The 21144-nt window shown below is 42.2% G+C and overlaps 1 protein-coding gene across 4 annotated transcripts in view; it reads right to left on the bottom strand.

Annotated features, from left to right (window-relative positions):
* The window catches only part of WDTC1 (WD and tetratricopeptide repeats 1), a 68316-nt gene extending 49400 nt beyond the window's left edge, over positions 1-18916 (bottom strand). The window contains exons 1-5 of one of the 4 annotated variants that reach the window (XM_057527100.1): positions 18495-18916; positions 16560-16619; positions 14220-14352; positions 1505-1652; positions 25-108 (exon numbers count right to left, since the gene is read on the bottom strand). In XM_057527100.1, coding sequence (XP_057383083.1) covers positions 25-108; positions 1505-1552 — 132 coding nt within the window. In that variant the 5' untranslated portion in view covers positions 1553-1652; positions 14220-14352; positions 16560-16619; positions 18495-18916. The remainder of the gene's footprint in view (positions 1-24; positions 109-1504; positions 1653-14219; positions 14353-16559; positions 16620-18494) is intronic. The other 3 variants (XM_057527102.1, XM_007170480.3, XM_007170479.3) reach the window with 3 other exon arrangements.
* Positions 18917-21144: the final 2228 nt, after the last annotated feature.

Genomic DNA, 21144 nt, shown 5'->3' with positions numbered 1-21144 from the left:
TAGGGTGCAAATTGGATCTCTTACCTGCAGCTCTGCTTCCAGGCCCAGCCGTCTGATAAAGGGGTCAGTGACATGGTAGCGCCGCTCAAAGCTCAGGGCACCCCGCTCCTGGGGAACAGAAACAAACTCATAGATTCATTGATTCAATTTAACATGATTTACTATGTTCCTGTTACATATGCAGCATTGTGCTGGGCCCCACAGGAGCTAGAAAAGAGAACAAGAAATTGGCCTGCAGGAGCTTACAGTATACTTGGGCAGGGATTAGAGAATAATGTCGATAGAAGAGAGGATATAATTAAGGACTAAGTTGTAATTGTTGGGATACCAAAAAAAAAAAAAATTGAAACAACAAATAGGGAATGTTTCCATATTTAGGTTAGACAAGGTGGGCATCATCTTTAGGACACATATTGTGGGGTATATATAAAGGAGAAAAATAACTTGCATGGTCCCTCCAATTCTATGATTCTGTGCCTCTAGGAATTGGTCCTTGCCCTTGGGGCCACTCAGTCTAATGAAATCACACACAAAAACCCCCACAAATGGACAAAGCTGCAAAAGGATTCAGGGATGCAGGGGAAAATATACAAAACACAGACTAACGTGAACCAGGTACATGGCTCACGTAGAGGCATACACTCAATCCTTCTGGATGGTGACCACAGCTTATGCTGCATGCCACTTAATTTTTAAAAGATTTTTGGCACTTAACTTTTACAAAGAACTTTCTCAGGTTCTTTCGGATTTCATTCTCAAGATCAGCCTGCAGGCAGACAGACATTATTATCATTTAACAACAGAAAACTGAGGCACACAAAGGTAAAGTGACTAAAGTCTTATAGGTAATTAGGGCAGTGGTGAGATTAAGCTCCTGACCCCAGCCTGGGGTTCTTACTTCAAAAGCACATCTTGTCTTGGTTGAATCTCCTCCATTAAACACCTGTGCTCCTTTACTGAGGGCTTCCCTGACAAAGCCTGGGCTACCTCACTAAATGAGCTTGACTGCCCAGTCATCTATTCATCTCACAGTACTGGAGTGTCTTCCAGGTACAAACTGCAGAGAAAAGGTGCAGGCTTTGGTATAGGAGACCCTCGAAGAAGAGAAGAAAGAGTCTAAGCTAAACTGGGATTAAGACTCCCCCAGGTTCTGTTATATGTACAACTGAGCAGCCAGAGCAACATGAAGAAGCTCTATTTACTTCTGCTGCACACCCCGCCTCCTCCACAGATGTGCACGTACATGCTCCCCTCCTTCACCAGACTCCATCAATCTCAGCAGCCCAGGTACAAGTGCTTGGATAGAGGAGTCTCCATGATTCCATGTTCTTGGATAAAAGAAGATCAGAGTCAAGAGACCTTGGTTCTAGTCCTGTGTCTGCCACTAATTAGTTATGTGATTTCAGGCAAGTCACAGACTCTAGTCCTCAGTTTATTCAGCTATAACATGAATCTGTGGGGAAAAAGGACCTCATGCTCTGGTTCATAGGTCTGGGTTGCTTACCTTTATCTGCCTACAGATGAGGTCTCTAGTTATGTTGACTTTTGCCATCTTCTCTTAATGGATTCAACAGAAGGAAGCTATAGAAGGATCTTCAGGACCCTTGAGCATTCCAGCCAAGCCCAGGTCCACAAGACACACATTTAATTACCTGGGGGGAAAAAATCATCAAACCTTGGAGGATGGAGTAAGGTGGCTTCAGGGCCCTGATTCCACCCCTAAAATAGCCCACCAGCCCACCCAGTAAACTGGCTATTGCCTGTGATTCAGGACATGGTGTGCTGGCCCTGCTCCATAGTGTTGAAGAACCTCTGGAGGGTGAAGGGGGTTGGGGGGTGGAGAGACAATGATTCACAGCCACAGGAAGTACTGGAACAAACACTGAAGGAGTCAGTCATGTGTGCTTCTCTAGAAAATGGGTGTGTGTGTGTGGATATGAGTATGAAGGAAGACGGAAGCACATCCCAAAGTAAGAACAAGGCATACAGCAAGAAGGATGTCAAGTTTCACTTGCTCAGCATGCATCTGTGGCAACCAGTCTGAAACTTTTAATTATGCTTCAAAATCCTTGACCTTCAGCTTGGCTCTCCCCAAAACCAAATCAGTATCACAAACAGAACATTCAACCCTCTAACAGATGCACAGAATAAAAGAGCGGACAGGAAATGTAATGGTGACCATGTGAAACATAAAGAAATCCTTCTTCAATACCCTGATATGTAGGCTTTCAGACTCAGAACTTCTTAAGCAAACTATTCCTTTATCATACAACTCTGTTAGAAAGACCTAGTCATCTCATTTCTGATAATTTGCCATAAGAAAGCACAAAATATGAGAAATAAAAAAGTTCCATACTGAAGCATATTCATCACAGAGTTTGTAAAAGCAAAAAAAATAAAACCACCCAAGTTTCCAATGATAGAGGAATGGCTAAATAATGTATAGCCATATGATATTATGTAGCATTAGAAATGCTACTTATGAAGGAAAAATGCTTACATCATGTCAAATGTTTATATTTTGCTTTTGCAGTAAACACTATTATCACAGCTATGTTTAAAAAAGGAAATATAAAAAATAACAATTGCCATCTTTGGATAATAAATAGTATGACTGATTTTTTCCTTCTACTTTTTAATGTTTTCAAATTTTTTCTATAAAAGCACATTAATTTTATTTTACAATCAGAAAAAAAAACCCACTAGAGAAAAACATAAACCACTGTTTTTTGGGGTTTTTTTAAACATCTTTATTGGAGTGTAATTGCTTTACAATGGTGTGTTACTTTCTGCTTTATAACAAAGTGAATCAGTTATACATATACATATATCCCCATATCTCTTCCCTCTTGCGTCTCCCTCCCTCCCACCCTCCCTATCCCACCTCTCCAGGTGGTCACAAAGCACCTAGCTGATCTCCCTGTGCTATGCGGCTGCTTCCCACTAGCTATCTATTTTACATTTTAAACCACTATGTTTTAAAAGAAAGTTCTGCCTCTTGTTATGTTCACCTTTTGGTCCTGTTTCTACCTCTGTAGTCACACAGGAGGTCTAGTCTTCCTTCTCCATGATGGCCCTCTAATGATGGCTTGTAAGGCCCATCAGGCCTCTCTGCCAACCCTCCCAAGTCAGCAGGACCTCCCGAGGCCACTTCTGGATCTCCTGGCCCTGGCTTTCCTCCAGCTGGCCTCCTGCAGATTCCTAGCACACCCTCCGAAAACCAATCCTTCTCCACCTGAGCTGTGAGCAGACTCCTTCCTTTCCTTTTGGCATTTAACCACAAAAGGAGACTCTATTTATAAACACTATGGTATTGCAGATTTATTTTTCCTTTAGTGCTAAGCACACAGTGGGACTATAAAAAACTTGCTGCCTGATTAGATGTTCCCATTCAGCTCGAGTTCTTTGGGGCTTATGCCTCCATGGTCTATTTTGGGATTAAAAGCTCTTACAAGGGCAAGAACCTTCCCTTACAGTGTGGAAGCCACCCAGCATTGCATCTTAGGGAGCATTAACAGGGATATATGGAAGTCACTGGCACTATTTAGGCTCACAAAACCTACAAGCACCAAGAACATTCAGGGATGCCATCTGAGAACTACAATTCCACAATGGCTTTTCCAGGGGCCCTTGGCCATCAAATTAAAATTATGAATTTGAACAAACTGACATAAATTAAGCATTGGCCTGCAATTGTGTTTATGGCTCTGATTTGCGATATAATGGTCAAAGCCAAAACAATAACAGTAATTGCCCCTCAATCACCAATAATATGGGGTGAGGCTTATTACAATGGAAAACACCAAAGTCAGTGAGTATATCTGATATAAAGTAAGACCACTGATGTGGCCTTGGTCAAGTCTCTTAATCTCTCTAAGTAGGCCCTCATTCGGGTCACCCACAGGCACAGGGAGCATTGGAACAAACACTGAATGGGCCATGCATGCTTCACCAGAAAAAGGCTCATTTTTTACTCCCAACACCTTTTCCTTGGAAGATTACTGGGAAGGTCAAATAAAATAATGTAAGTATAAAGTTTTTTCTTTAATTTTATTTTGAAAAGAATATAAATACTTTTATCTGCTAAGAAATAGTAAGTTGCCAAATATTATGTACTATGTACCAGGAATTGTGCTAAGTGCTTTATATTTATTCATTCATTAATTTATTCATTTAACAGGTGAACACAAGAAGCTTCTACTATATGCCAGGTACTATTCCGGGCCCAGGAGATACAGCAGTGAACAAAATAGGCAAGTTCCTTACTCTCATGGTACCTATATTCTAGCAGGAGGGGATAGATAACAAATAATAATACAAATAAAATAAGAATATATCCAGTAGTGAAAAGAGCTATGATGAAAATAAAACAAGTTGATCAGAGAGTGATTGATGGGCTACTTTTAGACTTGAGGTCAAAGAAGATATAGTGTATTTTGGAGTTTTCTGGCTGCTCAGCATGTGAACTCCCTTCCTGTATTTTGGGAACTCCCCATCTAACGAGTCTGGCGGGAGGCAGAGCGCCCTCTCACTATGAAGTGAGAATGGTGGAGACAAGATTCTCTTTCTGAGGCTCCCTTATACCTAGAGTGTGTGCATATGGCCCAGGCTATGCCAACAGACACATGAGCCCCAGACCTTAATTGGGATCTGCTGTCAACGAATCAGAGGACCATGGAGAGTCCATGCTGGCAGGAAGAGGTGCTATAATTGCCATTAAGGTCCAGTCAGCTGGTGGTGGTGTAAGCCATATAAGTGGCAGCAGTGACCTCATGGACTGGTTCCGTGAATAATTCTGGCTGTGGGTCCTGGATGCTAACCAGTTTCCCTTGTTCCAGCCCTTTTTTCAAGCCTGCTCTGCGGCCTTCCCTGATATTTTGTGAGTTTCCCTAATATCCTTTCAAGAATCAGCTAGAATTGGTTTCTGCTGCTTACAACTACAAATCCTGCCTGATACAGAGGGGCTCTCTGAGAAGATGACATTTAAGCTGAACCGTGAATGACAAGAAATCGCAAAGAACTAGAGGGATACACTTCTGAGGAGAGAGACAACTAGTGCTAAGATTAGTTCAAAAAGCTTGTATGGTAGATGCTACTATCATTTTATAGATGAAGAAATAGAGTCATAGATGTGAGACAATTTTCACAATGTCACACAGCTAATAAACTAGAGGTGGAGCAGGGACTCAAACCCAGAACTGTATGGATACTCTGAATTACTACGTATATATGAATAAATTACTACGGTATGTAATTTCCTAGAGTAATGATCACTACGAGAATCCCCAAAAGAGCCAACTAATTTGTCACTACTCATTCATTATTTTTCCTAAAACATAAACTGAGTTTTTACCAAGCACCAAGCACTGTGCTTGATACAGGGGAATAATGAGATGAAAGATACAGTACCTATACTAAGAAAGCAAAGAATCAAAGGCAAGGAACTTTAGGGAATTCCTTGGCAGTCCAGCGGTTAGGACTCGGCGCTTTCACTGCCGAGAGCATGGGTTCAATCCCTGGTGGGGGAACTAAGATCCCACAAGCCGCATGGCGAGGCCAAAAAAAAAAGAAAAAAAAAAAAAAAGGGCAAGGGACTTTAGCTAATATTGGTGTGTGGCTTGGAAATACTAAAAGGAACAAGGGAGGTAAAAGCAGAGAAACCAGGCAAGCAAAAACCATTACAATTCAGGTAAATGGTAAAATGGAAACTGGGATTTAAAACAATATCAGACTGGTAGGTAGAGGTTTAAAACCCAAAATGTCAAATTTAACACAACTACTGCTCAGTTGGTATTTTGGTAAACATTTCCATTCCCTTCCTGAGAAGAAATGATAGCACACTGGCAGATAGCTCATTCTGGAGCACACCCACCCTCTCCTCTCGTAAGGGCAACAGTGCCTTTCCATAAACTTTTAGAGGCAGACAAGCATAACTGGAAACACTTCTAAGCAGAGATTATTTGAAAGGCTCACCTCAGGAGAGAAATATGCTCAAATGTACAGGGGGCATAACTAGTTTCACACTTCAGTCCAAAGTCTCTCAAATACAAATAATTAGAGCAATAAATAAAAGTTATTTGACTATTAGGAGATTTAATCATGGTCAAATTTTAAAAGCATTATTTTAAGGAAGGTTAGGAAATAGTCAATTCTACAGAGTAAAGAACTCATAGATATGAAATGATACGAATGAAAGACTGGAATTGGCAAAAGGAAGTTATATATATTATATATGATTAAACACTAGAAAAGATTACATCAAGGGGATTTCTATCTCTGGTGCAGTATGCAAATTACATAATGCTCAGTTCTGCTGAGGGGCAAAAACACGGAAATAAGTGACTTCAAGAATCCATAAGGTGGGGACTTCCCTGGTGGTCCAGTGGCTAAGACTCTGAGCTCCCAATGCAGGGGGCCCGGGTTCAATCCCTGGTCAGGGAACTGGATCCCACATGCTGCAACTGAAAGTTCGCATGCCGCAACTGAAAGTTCGCATGCCGCAAGGAAGAGTTCGCGTGCCTCAACTAAGACCCGATGCAGCCAAATTAAAAAAAAAAAAAAGGAATCCATAAGGTAAAAACTTCAATGCCTATTTTGCCAGGCACTGTGCTAAACTTTGAAAATACAGCAAAGAACAAGCCGAACACAGACCCGTCTCTTCAAGAGCACACAATATAGTTGTCATTAATTGTATATCAATGGCACCAAGGCTACTGTAATCAGAGCTCCAAAGAGTGACTGAAAAAGGCTAATTTAACCAAAACACCAAAATGAATAGCTAGGACAGTAAATTCAGAAGGAACAACATGGAATAATAAATTAAATTTTATTTATACTCATTTATTCACACATCTTAGAAGAGAGCACAAAAATGACAGTAGGGGAAACAAACTAAACATATAACAGTAGAGCTAGACAGACAACTGGGAAATCACTAATGAAGACTAAGGACTTTAACAGACAACAAGCAACTTTCTTTTTTTTGGCTGAGTCACATGGCTTGCGGGATCTTAGTTTCCCAACCAGGAATTGAACCCTGGCCACCACAGTGAAAAGTGCCGAGTCCTAACCACTGGAGCACCAGGGAATTCCCAGACAACAAGCAACTTTTAATGTATCTTCTTCAGCCTAAGGATAGCACAGTTAATGAATAAACCCTGATTTTCACACTTAAAGCTCTAATAACACTGAGGGCTAATTTGTTGGCAGAATGTGAAAGCTCAATAAAAACTTCCTCTAGCTAGAATACAAAGGTTTAGGAATGGCATTTACTTGTAATTCAGGATATTGCAGGCAAACTCTAGCTGATATTCAATGGAAAAGAGGAAGAAGGAAGCCAGTTTCTAGGAGTCAGGAATATGAGAAATATAAAAATACCTAAGGCACAAAGGAAAAGATATGATTTAATGTTATAAAGAAAATATGAGTTGCTATGCAGATGTTACACCTTCTAAAAGGTATTCTATTCCCAGAGCTCTAAAATGCCTAGAACTTAACACCATCCCTTCCACAAACTTTTTTTTTTTTTTAACATCTTTATTGGAGTATAATTGCTTTACAATGGTGTGTTAGTTTCTGCTTTATAACAAAGTGAATCAGTTATACATATACATATGTTCCCATATCTCTTCCCTCTTGTGTCTCCCTCCCTCCCACCCTCCCTATCCCACCCCTCCAGGTGGTCACAAAGCACCGAGCTGATCTCCCTGTGTTATGCGGCTGCTTCCCACTAGCTATCTATTTTACATTTGGTAGTGTATATATATGTCCATGCCACTCTCTCACTTTGTCACAGCCCACCCTTCCCCCTCCCCATATCCTCAAGTCCATTCTCTAGTAGGTCTGTGTCTTTATTCCCATCTTGCTGCTAGGTTCTTCATGACTTTTTTTTTTTCTTCTTAGATTCCATATATATGTGTTAGCATACGGTATTTGTTTTTCTCTTTCTGACTTACTTCACTCTGTATGACAGACTCTAGGTCCATCCATCTCACTACAAATAACTCAATTTTGTTTCTTTTTATGGCTGAGTAATATTCCTTTGTATATATGTGCCACATCTTCTTTATCCATTCATGTGTTGATGGACACTTAGGTTGCTTCCATGTCCTGGCTATTGTAAATAGAGCTGCAATGAACATTTTGGTACATGACTCTTTTTGACCTATGGTTTTCTCAGGGTATATGCCCAGTAGTGGGATTGCTGGGTCGTATGGTAGTTCTATTTGTAGTTTTTTAAGGAACCTCCATACTGTTCTCCATAGTGGCTGTATCAATTTACATTCCCACCAACAGTGCAAGAGTGTTCCTTTTCTCCACACCCTCTCCAGCATTTATTGTTTCTAGATTTTTTGATGATGGGCATTCTGACCGGTGTGAGATGATATCTCATTGTAGTTTTGATTTGCATTTCTCTAATGATTAACCACAAACTTTTAACTTAGGCTACTGGGAAACTTTCTTCAATGAGCACATCTTTATATAGTTACAAAGGAAGCTAATAAAATTCAACTAACAGTTAAATTTAGAGGAATTAATCTCATACTTCAAAATGAAAAGGGTACCAGTAATATAAGAGCCTAAGGTTAACAAACCCTAGAAAAAAGTACATCTGGAGAAGATTACTCATCTGGAACCAAGGACTGAATTGGTAATATCCAAGCAAACATGAGGAACCACCCACTTCAGGTGTGCCATAGCCCTTGTTTAGGCTCTGGTCAACGCAGCAGAAAGAGAAGCAGACTTGAAATACTTAGGCACCTGGGCCTGAATTTCAGCCCCGTAGTTGTGCAAGTTACTTAACCTGAGTTTCAATTTCCTCATTTGTAAAATAGGGATACTAACCTACTTCAATGGATCTTTGTGAGGAATAAATGATGAAATATACATGAAAGTACAAAATATATACCTGGATCGTGGTAGGTCCTTAATAGACTTCCCCCAAACCTGAATTCTACTAAGATCTGGTAACTCCTGTTATCTATACTCACTGGCATGGTTACAACATTTCTTCCATATTTCATTCCCTACCAGAGAGACAAAGCTGACATTGAGGATTCCACTGCGGATGGTGGGGCACAGAGACTAGGATGTCTTTATCACCTCTGCTAGCTTTGAAATGCAAGATCAGAAGGAAAAAAGTGACTTTGTTAAAAACAAAGAAACTCCATAAGAAAACGTGTACAAGAATGCATATAGTAACATTATTCACAATAGGTAAAAGGTAGAAACCACCGAAATGTCCACCAACTGATCAATGGATAAACAAAATGTGGTTTATCCATACAATCGAATGTTATTTGGCTAGAAAAAGGAATGAAGTACTGAGACATGGCTACAACATGGATGAAACTTGAAGACATTATGCTAAGTGAAAGAAGCCCACATACCATCTAAGTCCATTTATATAAAAAGTCCAGAATAGGCAAATCTATAGAAATAGAAAGTACATTTGTGATTTCTTGAGGCTGGAGGGGACAGGAGGTAGAAGGGTGATAACTAAAGGATATGTTTCCTTTTTTTTTTTTAACTGAATTGAAACTCACGTAACATAAAATTAATCATTTAAAGTGTACAATTCAGTGGTACTTAGTACATTCACAATGTTGTGGGACCACCCCCTCTAGCTAATTCCAAAACATTTCCATCAACCCAAAAGAAAACCTCATACCCATTAAGCAGTCATTCCCTATTCCCTCCTCCCCCCAGCACCTGGCAACTACTAATTTACTTTCTGTATCTATGGATTTATCTATTCTAGGTTTTTTACATAAATGGAATCCTACAATTTGTGGCCTTTTTGTGTCTGGCCTCTTTCACGTATTATAATGTTTTGAGGTTCATCCATGTTGCAGCACGTATCAGTACTTCGTTCCTTTTTATGGCTGAGTACTATTCCATTGCACTGCTATGCCACATTGTGTTTATCCATTCATCCATTGTGAATAGTGCTGCTATAAACATTCATGTACAAGTCTCTGTTTGAGTACTTGTTTGCAATTCTTTTGGGTATATACCTAGGAGTGGAATTGTTGGGTCATATGGTAATTCTATGTTTAACTATTTGAGGAATCGCCAAACTGTTTTCCATAGTAGCTGCACCATTTTACAGTCTCACCAGCCAATGTATAAGGGTCCCACTTTCTCCACACCCTCACCAACACTTGTTTTTTTTTTTTAAATCATAGCCATCTTCGTGGATGTGAAGTGGTATTTCACCGTGGTTCGGAGTTTCTTCTTGAGGTGATAAGTATGTTCTAAAACTGACTGTGGTGATTGTTGCACATATGTGAGTCTACTAAAAACCAATGAATTGTATACTTTAAATGCATGAATTATATGGCATATGGATTATATCCCCAAAAGGTTATTATATTAAAAAAAAAAAGGGACTACTAATACATGCAACAACATGGAAGAATCTCTTAGATTCTGAGCAACAGAAGCCAGACATAAAGTACATACTGTATGATTCCATCTATATGAAGTTCTAAAACAGGCAAAGTATAGTTAAAAAATAATCAGAAGTGTTGCCTGGGGGTGTGGAGATTGGCAAGAAAAGGACACCTGAGAACTTTCTAGAGTGACAGAAGGCTCTCTATATATTGATGGGAGTATGATTTCATGGATATTGGAGGTATGTTCACATGGGTATATCCATTTGTTAAAATTATACAATCAAGATTAGTGTGTTTTCATGTTTGTAAATTTTACCTAAAAAATAGAATGGGTGGGTGGAAAGCAGGGGAGGTATAGGTGAAACAAGAATGGCAGGATGTTGACAGTTATTGAGATGGGATGATGAGTACATGGCGGTTTATTATACTCTTCTGTTTACTTTGTATACATTTGGAATTCTCTCTAATAAAGCCCTTTTAAAAATCTTTCTTTCCGGGAATTCCCTGGCCGTCCAGTGGTTAGGATTCCGCGCTTCTACTGCCGGGGGACCGGGTTTGATTCCTGGTTGGGGAACGAAGTTCCCACGAGCCTTGTGATGTGGCAAAAAAACCCAAAAAAAACAAAAAAACCCACTTTTTTTCCTATTATAGAGTCATTCAAAACATGGAAGACTGCTTAATGAAATGGAAAAACCATTAATCATTTTAGTTTAAAAATCAGGTTTAAGACATATATATAGCCATCCCAGCCTTGGGGGAAAAAATACAAACCAAAAAATGTACATATGTAATGCTATAACAAGAAGGAGATGCACAAAAATTGTTAGCCAGTGGTCATGTCTCTGGTAGGACAACAGGCGATATATTTTTCTTTCTGTTCCTGTGTATTTTCCAAGTATTCTACTGTAAACTTTTATTGTTTTGTGTTAATGTGGAAATAGTCATTAGAAACTAGCTTTGGATGGAAAGAAACTTGAGTTTGAATCTGGCTCTACCACACACTAGGTTGTGCTCTTGGGCAAAACTGTTTACTTTTAAGCTCCTGGGTTTTTTTGTTTTATTTTTGTTTTTACCTGCTATATAGGCATATGTAATAATATCTATAGCATATGTAATAATATCTATCTCACAGGGTTACTGGGAGCATTAATGAGGTAATGCATTGTAAAACACTTAGCACAATACCTGGCATGTGATAATGCAAGAAACACTGGCTATTTTTTCAACTGTTACACAGAGAGAATGATTGTACCTACCTCAGGACTGTTGTGAGGATTACATGGGATAACTGGCACACTGTAAATACTAAGTGTGAGTGACAGTATTATTTTCAATAAGAAAAAGTCATTTAAGAAAAGCCTCCTCTCAAAAAGTTAAACTTAGAGTGACCATATGACCCAGAAATTCTACTCCTAAGTATATACCCAAGAGAAATGAAAACCTATGTCCACATGAAAACTTGTACATGAACACTCATAGCAGCATTGTTTATAATATCCCCAAAGTAGAAACAACCCAAATGTCCATCAATGGATAAATAAAATGTGGTATATCCATATATGGAATATTATTCTTCCATAAAAACGAATGAAGTACTGATTCATGCTATAACATGGATGAAACTTGAAAACATTATGTTAAGGGAAAGAAGCCAGTCCCAAAAGGCCACATATTGTACGAATCCATTTATATGAAATGTCAAGAATAGAAAAAGCTATAGAGACAGAAAGTAGATTAGTGGTTGTCTAGTGTTGAGGGAGAAGATGGGATGATTGGGGGGTAGGCAGTGATAGCTAAAGGGTATGGGTTTCTTTTGGGGGGTGATGAAAATGTTCCAGAATTAGATATTGGTGATCGTTGCACAACTTTGTGAATATATTAAAAAGTGCAGATTTGCACACATTAAGAGGGTAGGTTTTATGGTAAGTAAATTATATCTCAATTGTAAAGGAGGAAAAGTCCCAAAACCCTTTCTTCTTTTCTCTACCTCAAAATGACAACTTATGAAAAGAAAATTTAGTTCTCACTCTTTCCTTTATCTGTCTCCTAACTTGAACAGTAGTTATTTATGTGGCTTCTTTTCCTTAAAAGACTAAAAGCATCCTGAGGGCCAGCTCTTTACCTGATTCATCTACTGATCCTCCTGGGTCCCCAAGGAGTGATGTAGGCTTAGCAGGTACCAATAAATACTTGCTGAATGAATAACAGCATGACTACCTTGCATACAAACAGTGTTTTATACCTATCAGAATGCTTTTGTTCATGCTTTTCATTTGAACTTCACAACAATCTTGTGAGGAAGCTAGAAAGTTATTATCATCCCCATTTAACGAGGGAGAACTGAAGCACAACGCTATGTGGTACTGAGGAAGAAGCACTAAACCGGGATTAGGGTCTTGTGCTCCAGGCCAAGATCTGCCTCTAACTGGCTGTGTGACTCTGAGTATGACATTTCATTCCCTCAGCCTATTCACCCATCTGTAAAATGAGAGGTAGACTCTGAGATGAGCTGCAAAACCCGTTCCAATGCCCTTATCCCATAATTCTAAGGACACACTGCTAGGTAGCAGTAGAGTGGAGATGGAACCCAAGTCATCTGTATTCTCCTTCCTCTGGACTTGCTGCCTACCACTGCAGGGAGGTGCTCCCACTGAGTGACAGCTGACCTCCTTTCAACATTCTGAATTATGCAAAAGATGTATGCAAGTTTCCTTTCACTCTATTTGCGATGGTTTTCCTACGGAAGCAATCCTATAGGAAAAAAAAGCACTTCCAATGCATAAAGGTAATTGGAACTAGTATAATAAAATAAAAAGAGTTGGGCTGTGGAGTCTGACAGACCTAAAGTTCAATCCAGTTCTGCCACCTACTTTCTGTGTGACAACATTTCTAAACCTCAGTTTCCCAATCTATAAAACAGAGATGATGGGACTTCCCTGGTGGTCCAGTGGGTAAGACTCCACACTCCCAATGCAGGGGGCCCAAGTTTGATCCCTGGTCGGGGAACTAGATCCCACATGCATGCCGCAACTAAGAGTCTGCATGCCACAACTAAAGATCCCGCATGCCTCAACTAAACATGCTGCAACGAAGATCTTGCGTGCCACAACTAAGACCCAGAGCAGCCAAAAATAAATAAATAAATAAATAAATAAATTTTAAAAATAACAGGGATGATAAAGCCTACCTTCACAGACTGATGAGGAATGGAAGAGCCACGTATGTAAAATGCCTTGACACTGAGCGTAGTAAATAATACTTATTGAACATTCTAAACATTTTACAAGTGTTATCTGACAGACTCCTCATAACAGCCCTGTGAGACAGGTACTACTATTATCCTCATTTTATAGATGAAGGATGAGGCATGGAGAAGTTAACTTGCCCAAAGTTACAGTAATTAAATGAAGAGTCAAACTAGATAGCTTAACTCCAGGACCCAGGCTGTTGGCCACTAAAAAAGAGTTACTACTATTATCTTTAATCAGACCACATCCAAGCAGTCTTCCCCAACAGAAACTTTGTCTCTTACCGTTTCTTAGGGTTAGGCTAAGGAATCAAAATCACCTTGACTCTGCCGGGCTCAAACACAAATTTAAAGGTTGCATTTCAGGGTCATGAACTAAGTTCGCACAAGGACATCATCTGAGAAAGGTGTGGATGGTAGGACAAGCCCATCGGCAAAGCATCTTTGGAAAAGTTCTGTGTCATCTTTGAGGCTCCTGGCTTAAATGATTCCATATGGGGCTGACTGAAGCTTTCTCTGTGGAAGGCCATCCTAAGAAATGCTTCACTTGTGGGAGGCTCTGGATGAAAACTCACCTTGATGTCTTCTCTGCCTGTATGGTTCTGTATCGCGATCTGGGTTTTGTGAAAAATTTTCCTGATGTTTTCAGAGCTTTGCTTTTCAGTGATCATAGATAATTTATCTGCCTTCTCCTAGGGTCACAATTACCTTAAGGTAATGGAAGGGAACAGAAAGAGAAATGGAAGCATATTCTGATGATGCTATCCTTTCTCACTGTATTCAAGAGCATCCACAGTCTTGCATTTTGCCTTTAACTTGCATCTTTCCAAATCCTGCCACAACTCAAAGTACCTTTCACAGGAAAGCCTTTTAAGTTTCGCCCTCTAACTTTACTCCTTGCAGAAAGGTCAAGGAAAACTAAGACAATCAATTTGGAAATGCTTCCTTTCTGATTCATTTGCAGCTGTGTTACATCCAGATGTCTGACTCAAGAGGGAACCAGGTACGCCACTGGCACCCAAACACTCAGGCCTCAACTGATGAAGCTCCCTGACCAGAAACGCCTGCCTCCCATTCTGATAAAGGCTCTCTAAAAGGTTCTGGAATAAGCACAGTTTTATGCTTTCTGAAAATAGAATCTGGGGGTTATGAACAAGGACAAAATTTTACCAAGGTCCTGATCCTAACACTGCCTCTAGAGAGCTTGTAGATAGCTACCTGGGCAAGGACTGATCCTGCTCTGCCCCCTTCCCCAAGAAAATGGGGTTAATACCTCCCCAGATGGCTACAGGGAGGATTAAGGGTTATTATTCTTGGCATGCAGCTCTGTCACAGCTCTAGCAGTTGTGACCTTGTTCATCCTAAAGTAAGACATTAAATATAAAAATGCAAACAGTGATCCCTGAATCTGATTCTACAATAGGGTGAGAATTTTCTTTCCACACAGCTTCTGACACTGCCTTCAATACTCCAACCTGTTGGCTGAATACTCCTCTTATTCAGGCCTCAAGTTTTTAAGGTATTAGTTACTAATGCCACAAAGCCCTTTGTGGAGTCAGCAGTTGTTACTAATAGCACCAAGAATGAACTCCAGAACTCTCAGGGTTTCAGTCAGGCCTGAATTCAACCTGAAGAAACCAAAGTGGCATCCCTTTACCCCCAAAACCCAGGCTCTCGGGGGCAAAAGATGAGATCTAGTGAAAAGCACGTATTACATCATTTAGTCCTTATATACCCACTGTAAGGTAGGTGCTCATTTCACATATGAGGAAAGTATAGCTCAGAGAGAACACATGCTTTACTCCAGGTTACACAGCTAAGAAGGTGCAGACATAGGTTCAAATATCAGCCCTACTACTACTAGCTGTGTAACCTCCAGCATATTTTTCAACTTTCTGGACCCTCAGTTTCCTCATTTGTAAAGTGGGAATAGTGATAATACTTACCTCAGGGGACTTCTGAAGATTAAATGAAATATTGTAGGAAAAGTGTTCAGCAAGTGCCAGGCACAAAGTAAGTAAGTATTCAATACATATTAGCAGATCAAAATGACAGGAATTTGATATAATTTTTATATAATAACAGAGTTTAAAATAAAAAAAAACTCAGTCCAATTTAACTACATAAGTATGAACTCCTCTACCGTATCCCTGATAAGAAGTGGCAAAGCCTCTTCTTGAATACCTCCAATGATGGGTAACTCACTCCCCCACAAGGCAGCCCATTTTGTTTTTAGAAAGCCAAATTCTCTCCTGTCAAGCCAACATCCACCCTCTTGGAATTTCCATCCTTTGATCCTAGTGCTGCCTTGCAGAATCACACAGAGAAAGTCCAGTTCCCTTTCCAAAGACAGTTCTTCAAGTATGTGTTCCCCCAGGCTCTTAGCTTTGGTCCTTTCAGCTCTTGCTCAAGTGTCACAGTCCCTGAGGAGACAGACCTGGGTCTGAATTCCGATCCTTTCACTTAACTAGCTGTGTGACCTTAAGCAAGTTATTCTACCTCTCTGAACCTGTGTCTTCATATGTATAATAGGAAAAACTTTCACTTCACATGGTAGTCATGAAGGTTAAATTAGATAAAGTAAGAACACTACCTAGCACAGAGCGTGACATATACCAGGCCCTCAATAAATGTCAGTCACTTTTTAGAATGTATTCCAATTAGTAAACATCCCTCAAAGTAAATTAGCCAGAATTAAACGTAACACCAAGGGACTGGTTTCTGACGCAATTGTCAGGGCTTGGGTTTTTGAAGAGCTTATTAGACAGCTGAGAAGAAAGCACAGCCTAAGAATTATATGGGTTTGGCAGCCCAAAGATGCAGTGGAGAATCTGGAAAGGTGAGGATAAAAGAAGAAAGGAAACAGAATGGATCATTAAACCAGGGGCCCAAAAGAAAAGGTTAAGTATCATCACCTTACACGTTGTCTATGACTCCCTCTCTGAGACCCAGGACTGCACACGTGGGTTATACTCCTTAATTCAAAAAGGAGAGAAGAAAATTAAAAATAATTGAAGAATAATTAAAGTCACAGTTTTGGGTCTTCCCAGCAGTTAGCCCCTCAAGAGCCACAGATTTTAGCAGGGGGCTTCTTCAGTTGTATCCTTCCAGATTCTGAAGCCCACATGCGTGAAAATACCCTCCACAGGATGTCCCATGAGTTCTTACCAGCTAGAAAAACTGTCAGCTGTTTGACAACTTTAAAACTCAAAACTGGCAAATCGTCAATGTTAACACCATCACCACAATCACTACACATATTCTCTTTCCTTCAGTGACCCCAAGGGAAGGAGTCCCAGGCAGAAATATGAATTGTTGTTCAGTTATCCTTCAGAGTTGACCCAAAGCACTGCTTCTACAAAGTGGGATGTGACTTGAACATAAGTGCCCCCAAATAGGTTAAGAGGGAAGGATAGCTGGACTCCAGAATTAAGCATCATGATCACAAACTATGGCAGAAAAGGTTGTTTCCCACCTGCCGATGAAATACAACAAACTGCAATGAAAAAATCCATTGTTAGTCTTAGACTCGGCCCAAAGGAGCCCTACTAATTACTCCTTGGCCTGTGATAGAGGATCTGGTTATCACTATGCTCAATAGCCAAGATTCAATTCAATCCCTTTAAAAATATAATTACAAAGAAGAAGCAGCCAGAATTCAAACCAAAAATAGCCTTTAGTAGTTCCTTCAACTTAGTGAACAGAGACTGGCTACTCAAGGAGGACTGCAATGTACAGAAAAGCTTAGTGAGGCCACTGGGCATACCTGTGCCCTAGGTGGGGATTTCATAATGCCTTTGAGTCAGGAGGTGACCTCAGAATAATCTTTTTCTCAAAACTGTTTCAGGCTTTATTAAAAGGGAAGACTTAACTGCCACTTTGCCCTGATCATCTACCCCATCTTTGGGAAGAATGGGGAAGCTACATCCACCTTACCAGGCTTTTAAACTCACTAACTTGAGAGGAAAACTTTTTAAAGTTGCTTTACCACTACCTCAGGAAGTTAAAGAAAGTCATAGAAGGAAAGGCCTTTGGAGGAAATAGTCAAATTAGGTTGTTAGACATTAGTCATAAATCCCGATGCCTCTTTTCTAGAGACCCTAGTAGTACACCTGCAGAAGAGAGAGCCAGAGGGCACTACGTGAATTCAACCTGGCTGGCAAGGGGGCGTCTCACTGCAGCTTTCAGCAACGAGAATTGGATCCTGCTGGGTCGCAGTCTCTTTCCTACTCCACACTTCCCATTTGCCCTTTGAAGTGGGTACTGAATAGCCAGTTCCCAAGTAAAGGCCCTTTGTACGGGCGCTACAGTCGCCTGGTGGAAACACCTCGGCAGAGTTCAGTTTGGTGCCAGGATGGGCCACTGAAGGCATCTGCGGCTGCCAGAAGCCTGGACTGGACACGGGGACGGACACACACACACACACACACACACAGATGGAAACTAAGAGAGAGCAGATCAGGTCAACGTTGCCCTCCCGACACTTCCACCTGCCCCCTTCTTCCTGAGACCCGCGCCAGATCAGATGTCAAACAAAAACTCCGCAAAAAAGTCCCGTGATGGGACGACTTCCACCTCTCCCTCGGAAGAGCCTCCCCGAACTCCCAGAGCCTTCCCCCCACGTCCCTGCCAGCCCTCCGTCCCCACCCCGCCCCCGGCCCACTCTGCCCTGCGACCCGGCGAGGCCTGCCCCTTCTCGGGACACCCCGGAGCCCTCAGGCGGACGGGTTCAGGCCCCCGGGCCGGCAGGGCTGGGGCCGGCCCAGAGCTGGCGGCCCGTGTGCCGAGGCTGCCGGAGCCGGTCCTCGCCTCGGCGCCCGAGGAGAGAAGGGGGCGGCGGCTACCCGTACCTGTCAGGCCTCTTCCCAGGACCGGTGGCGGCGCAACTTCAGGAGCCCATGTCCGTCCGGGGGGCCCGGCCCCTCTCCCCGGAGGGGGGGCGCGGATCCCGGGGAGGGGGCTGGGGGGCCCAGGCAGCTCTAGCCCCTTCCCATGCTCCCGGCCTGGCGCCTGGCCGGGGCCGGACAGCGCCTCCGCCCGCCCCTGCGCACCGCCTCACACCCGCGCTCACACACACTCACACTCCCTCGCGCGCTCTCACACACGCACTCCCCTCCCTCCTCCTCCTCTGTTTATCTCCTCCAGCTGTCTGGGGACCCAGGAGAAGCCCAGCACCGCGCCTGCGCCACGCAGTCTCCGCCCCCGCCCCGCGCCTCACAGCCAGCGGCTACGCTACAGAGACAGCGCCCGGCCGTTTCCAGAATGGCGATCATGGGCCCCTCCACCCCTCGCTCCTGGTCAACGTCTGCTGCCGGCGGCGCCCACTAACCTGCTAGTTCGGGAGCCCCGCAAGGCCGCGGCCAATCCACTTCGCCGCTCGCCAGACCGGCAGCCAGTGGGCGGGCGGAAAAGCTGGGCTAAGCCTGGAGCAACCTGGGAGTCGTAGTTTTTCTCCGTCGAAGAGCTCCCGCAGCGCGGGCTCACCCCGCCCAGTTGCCATTAGTTACCCGGACGCACCTTGCACCCTATATGCGCGTAAAATGCTCCCTCCTGTCCCTTCTGGGACACTCCCCTCACCCATTGCCCCCAGAGCCCGACACAGTCTCCTAAGAGTCTCCTCAAGACTCCCTCAAAGCCCGTTAATTGCGGGACTCTTCAGGCTGGGGCCCCAGGGCCACCCCAGAGCCAAGTCTCACCTTACTTCTTCCTGCTCTGGGGGGCTGCTGAAGTGGTACATTCCTCACTTTTGGCTGCCCGGCCTGAAGGAGGAGCATAAAAGGTAATCAGTCTACACCGGGTGGCCTGGAGGGGAGCCAGCCACACACACACACTCTGGGAACACTCAGTTTGTTGGGAGAAATGTCCATCTGAGAATGCTGGTCCCACCTCTGAAAAAGAGAGGCCGTTCCAGCCTTGTTGAGTCCCAAGTCTGATGCAGGAGACACTTCCTCTCTAAGGACGTTCCCAAGGCCACAAGGGAGTCATCATGCCTAACTTCTGTAGGTAGAGACCGGGCCCCACCCATGAAGAGCCTCGAGTCAGCAAAGGAAGACATGGTCATCTTCTGAGAATGTAAACTTGTCGCTCACCCACAGGGTGTCATCTGTCAGATAATAACCATAATTTGCTTTTGTTGAGCGTGTACTTACTATGTCAGCACTGTACTGAGTACAGTTCCTTTTACTATGTCTGTTTTTGCTGTAGAGGAAGCTGAGGCATAAAAGAGTTAAAAAGCAACTTGCGCAGGGTCACATAGCTGATAAGGAACCAATCTGAGATTCAAACCCATATCTGCCTGACTCTAGAATCTGAGCTTTTGAGCATTACCTGTCCCTCCCGTGAGAACCAGGCAGCACCTACCCTCAGGAAGAACTGTATACACATACTTAGCATTTATAGTGTTTGTCCCATGTTTATCACTCCATGAGTTGCTTGTTTTTTCCTGCTTCTGCTTACATCAAGAGTTGAATTAGTGGGACTTCCCTGGTGGCACAGTGGTTAAGAATCTGTCTGCCAGTGCAGGGGACACGGGTTCAATCCCCGGTCAGGGAAGATCCCACATGCCACGGAGCAACTAAGCCCGTGTGCCACAACTACTGAAGCTCATGTGCCTAGAGCCTGTGCTCCACAACAAGAGAAGCCACCGCAATGAGAAGCCTGTGCACCACAACAAAGAGTGACCCCCACAGGCAGCAACGAAGACCCAATGCGGCCAAAAATAAATAAGTAAATTTATAGAAAAAAACAAAAAACAATCCTAGTTAAAAAAAAAAAAAAAAGAGTTGAATTAGTGTGTAAGCTCCCTAAGTGTGATTTCTCCCCATTTGGAGGAGTTAGGGCCTACCCTTGTAAATTCAGCTTTGTGAAATGCCTTTCTCCTAAAAATGTTATGGTTTATTTCTCCTGATCTCTCTCCTACAGATATATGTTCCACTGAATTTAAAAAACTATAAATTTTGGGACTGGAAGAAAGCTTTGAGATCATCTATCCGTGACTCCCCAGGTTCAGGCTGAAACATTGGGTCAATTCAACTGAATAATTGCTAACATTTATTGAACATTTACCATGGGAGATAAGTGCTTATCAGTGAATTAAGCAATACTCTCACAAATCACATAGCTAGTAACAGTTGGGATTAAAACCCAGATTATTTGAATCCAGAATCCCCATTTTAAACCCTTGTTCTATGCTGGCAATGTCACAGATGACCTTAGAAATACCGACAGGGAAGTGTGGTTGATGTTTCTGTGACTCTTAGCACAGTCTTTGGCACACAGCAGACACTCGGTAAATATTTGTTGTCAGAAAGAAATTTTGTTGGTAGAGAGTGGATGACGGCAAGAAGAAGAATATTAATAATAGCTACATCTATTAGTTATTATTTTCTACAAGGAGCTCACTTGTTCTCTCATGTACTCTTTTTCTTTTCTACATCTATGAATATATATGTATATATGACATGTTTATATATTGCATATGTATACATGCATATATGTATA

The sequence above is a fragment of the Balaenoptera acutorostrata genome, chromosome 1 (assembly GCF_949987535.1).
Source record: "Balaenoptera acutorostrata chromosome 1, mBalAcu1.1, whole genome shotgun sequence".
Lineage (NCBI taxonomy): Eukaryota > Metazoa > Chordata > Mammalia > Artiodactyla > Balaenopteridae > Balaenoptera > Balaenoptera acutorostrata.
The sequence above is the reverse complement of the archived record's forward strand: the minus strand, read 5'-3'. Positions and strand labels throughout refer to the sequence as shown.